Below are 3,422 nucleotides of genomic sequence, written 5' to 3' on the forward strand. Positions count from 1 at the left end.
CATTGTTGACATGCTGAAATAAAATCATTCTTTCTCTCCAGCAAGTAATGCATAAATACGAGATCAAATTGAAATCTGTATCACAGCATGTGTCAAATTCAAGTCCAGCAGCAGGAATGCTAAAGCATGCCCAGCAACCCTTCTAAAGGTATAACTGAATTACATTAAATGGTGTTAATTAGGATTGTGTTTTAATAGTGTAAATCCGCCAAACAAATGCTTATCAATAACACGCGGACTTTTGTACAGAGGCCATAGAATTTAATCCCTGCAATTATATTGCATTTCCTCGTTACGAGTTCCCCCTCCCCCCACCAGATTACTTTATTTCAAAGTTTCCATTAGTTTATCACTTATTATACAGTGTATCTACATACGTGTTAGTTATACCCAATATTATTTTCATTTCAAGAACAACAGCCACCATGTGAAAGATATTGGACCAGAACTCGGGCAGAGTGGCAAGGCAACATTCGCCGCAGCTCCTGCGAATTAAATTAATGAAAGTACTTACTGCAGGCACTGTGGCGTTGACTTGCCTGATTTTGAACTTTTAAAAAATTGTGCACTACCAACTCAGCCTCTGAGCAGCGTGAATTGACGCTCATGGAACAGCCTGTGAGAATAGAAGACACTTTCAAAATCTGTCAGGAAGAGAAGTCACACCCACAGATTCAGGGGGCATTGTGCAAGTAGGCAAGCAGACTTCATTCATTAAAGTTAGTTATTCTGCATGTCATTGTAAATAAAAATTTTAATTTTTTAAAAATAAAAAGCCAAAGAAATAATTGAATTAAATTAAAAAGACAGAAGGGAAAAGTAAAAGAAAAATTTTAATTTTTTTATTTAAATTTTTTTTCAATGACCAAAAACTATTAAAATAAGGAGTGATATGAGTAATATTACATTTTAAAAAGTAATTTTTAGTTTTTTGGCAGTTGTTAAGACTATCCTTGCTGTTAAAAGTTAGTTTAGATATGGGGGCAGAAATTACTCACTTGTGAACCTCAATGGTGTCTTCTTTCTCTGCCAGCGAATCAATGGAGCAAGTTCACATATTTGCACATGTGCACTAAAACCCAGAAATCATGAACTTGCTCCCATTGGTTCATCGGCAATTTGACAGCTGCGAATTAAAGGGGCTACAATCACTGAAATCATTCAAAAATCGTAAACTTGCCCATCTGCCCAGCTGGAATGTAAATACTTACGCTACCAAAAGGTACGCTGAAAAATACCAGGTCTACACTACTTTTTAAAACGCAATGATTCTTAATGACTGCAAAACAATTCAAAATTAAATTTTTAAAATGTGGAATATCATATTACTCCTTATTGTAATTTTTTTGATCATTAAAAATAATTTAAAAATTAAAAAGTTAAAAAAAAATACTTTTAACTTCTGTCTCTTTAATTAAATTTAATTATTTGCTTGACTTTTCATTAAAAAATGTTAAATTTTGATTTGCACTGACATACAGAATAGTTGATTTTAAGTGAATGATTTCTGCTTGCCTGCTTGTGGGCATGACTTCTCTTCCTGACAGATTTTGTGGGTGTGTCTTCCATTCTCACAGACATTTTCCATGCGAATCAACCCACGCTGCTCAGAGGCTGGGTTGATGTCACGCATTTTTTGAAAACTTACAAATCACACAAGTTTCAGCACCGATCTGCAGTAAGTAAAATTCGTGCATTTAATCTGCAGGAGCTGCTGCGAATGTTGCCACGCCGCTCTGAGCAAGTTCCAGCTCCTGGCATTTTTAAGTGTACCTGTTTGGTGGCGTAACTGGTTACTTTCCAGCCGGGCAGATGAGCAAGTTTGCACTTTATCACCCTGATTGCAGCCTGCGATGGCCCTTTAATTCAAAGCTGCCATATCCCAGCTCACCACGAGGAGCAAGTTCACGATTTTAGCGTTTTAATGCGCATGTGCAAACGCAGGAACTTGCTCCTTTAATTCACCACTAAAACGGAGAGCGCTGTTGAGCTCCTCCCTTATTTCAGGAGGGAGTTCTGCCCTAATATTGTGATTACAGGAGAAAGGAATGTCAGCCTTATCTCGTTTTTAGAACTTGAGCATTGCGGTTTGATAATACACCGTTCTTGTCAAATAATCAAACATCATGTCATGCAGGCTCTACGTTTAAAGTGTTAAATTCATTGTCCCATTCTGAAGACCATTCACGGTCCACAGTCCGTGCAAGATCCTGCTGGCAATGCATGTTTCGTGCTACAGACTGGGGACTGCAATCCATCAGTCACTTTTACCACAAGCCCCCTTTCAGGCTAATGCATAGTCGAACTGTCCTTTCTCCAATCCGTCCAGCCCGTCTGCCCACGTTGAGGTGGGCATGCTCCTGTACGGATCCAAAAGGATCCTGAAGCACCTTACAATGAGGATTCCCAAGAAGATAAATAGGAAGATAACAAAAGCGAATGTGGTTTTCTGCTCCAGAGTCGTCCCCTCGGGGACAGCGCCTCCTGCCGGCAGCAGGGTGGAAGTGAACGTCTCATCGTCCATTGTCCAGAGAGTTGAAGTGAAGAATCCCAAAATTTTCTCTTTCTCATTATCAATTCTTTGAGCCCATGGTGAAAATGTCTGGGTCGAAGCCCTTGATCTGTAAAGAACAATTGTTCAGTGTTTAAAAGTTAAATGTAATTCAAACAGGTGCCTAAAAAGCAGGCTCTGCATGTGGAGTTTAACTACACAGCAACAACGTTATAATAAATCACTACTGTAAAACGAAGTTATATCCTTTTCCAACCAGCCTGCAGTCGTGGTAGAATTAGATTTTTCTTTAAATTCGGGTGGTCAAGATAACCACATTAGCCGCGCAAATGTGATTAATTCAACCTATCAAAAACAGATATGGTCAAATACACAGCAATGCTTTTAGATATAACGCAATGCGTGAACAAAAATATAAAATCTAAAGCATTAGAAAATGTGACATAAACCCAGCTTACTTATTTACTTTCAAGAACTATGCACCATACATTCAAATAAAGTGTTGTTAGTACATGTTTATTTCTGCATATTGCCGACATAAATGTTATGAGCAAGGAGTCCACTTTGTACCGTACCGTTTCTATCACTCTCCTGTTGATCTCCCCTGATAGCATTACCATCCTGTATCCAGACCTTCAGAAAGACATGAGTCTACACTCGATCCTCTCTCAAGACTAAATACCCCATAAGGCAATGCAATTTTCATTTCAATTGGAAACGTCATTAATTCATTGATCCTTCTAAACTGAACAGATTTGAGAACGTGACGTTTTAAGACAGGATTCTGCCGCTTTTCCAAACCGCTAGAATTAGTGGGCTCAGTACAAAATTTCAACAGTTGTCTTTTGTGTCTTGTTGATAATCATCTGATTCCTTCCTGGGCACCAGCCAATATTAACACGCGGATGTG

General features: G+C 38.6%; 1 protein-coding gene across 1 annotated transcript; it reads right to left on the reverse strand.

The window, feature by feature from the left end:
* Window positions 1-2,284: 2,284 nt before the first annotated feature.
* LOC137320547 (cortexin-3) lies at window positions 2,285-2,571 on the reverse strand. Its single transcript, XM_067982231.1, is given in 2 exon segments — window positions 2,285-2,532; window positions 2,535-2,571. Coding segments are annotated over 2 exon segments (285 nt in total).
* Between the last annotated feature and the right edge of the window lie 851 nt (window positions 2,572-3,422).

Source organism: Heptranchias perlo, chromosome 4 (genome assembly GCF_035084215.1).
Source record: "Heptranchias perlo isolate sHepPer1 chromosome 4, sHepPer1.hap1, whole genome shotgun sequence".
In the NCBI taxonomy this organism is placed as follows: domain Eukaryota; kingdom Metazoa; phylum Chordata; class Chondrichthyes; order Hexanchiformes; family Hexanchidae; genus Heptranchias; species Heptranchias perlo.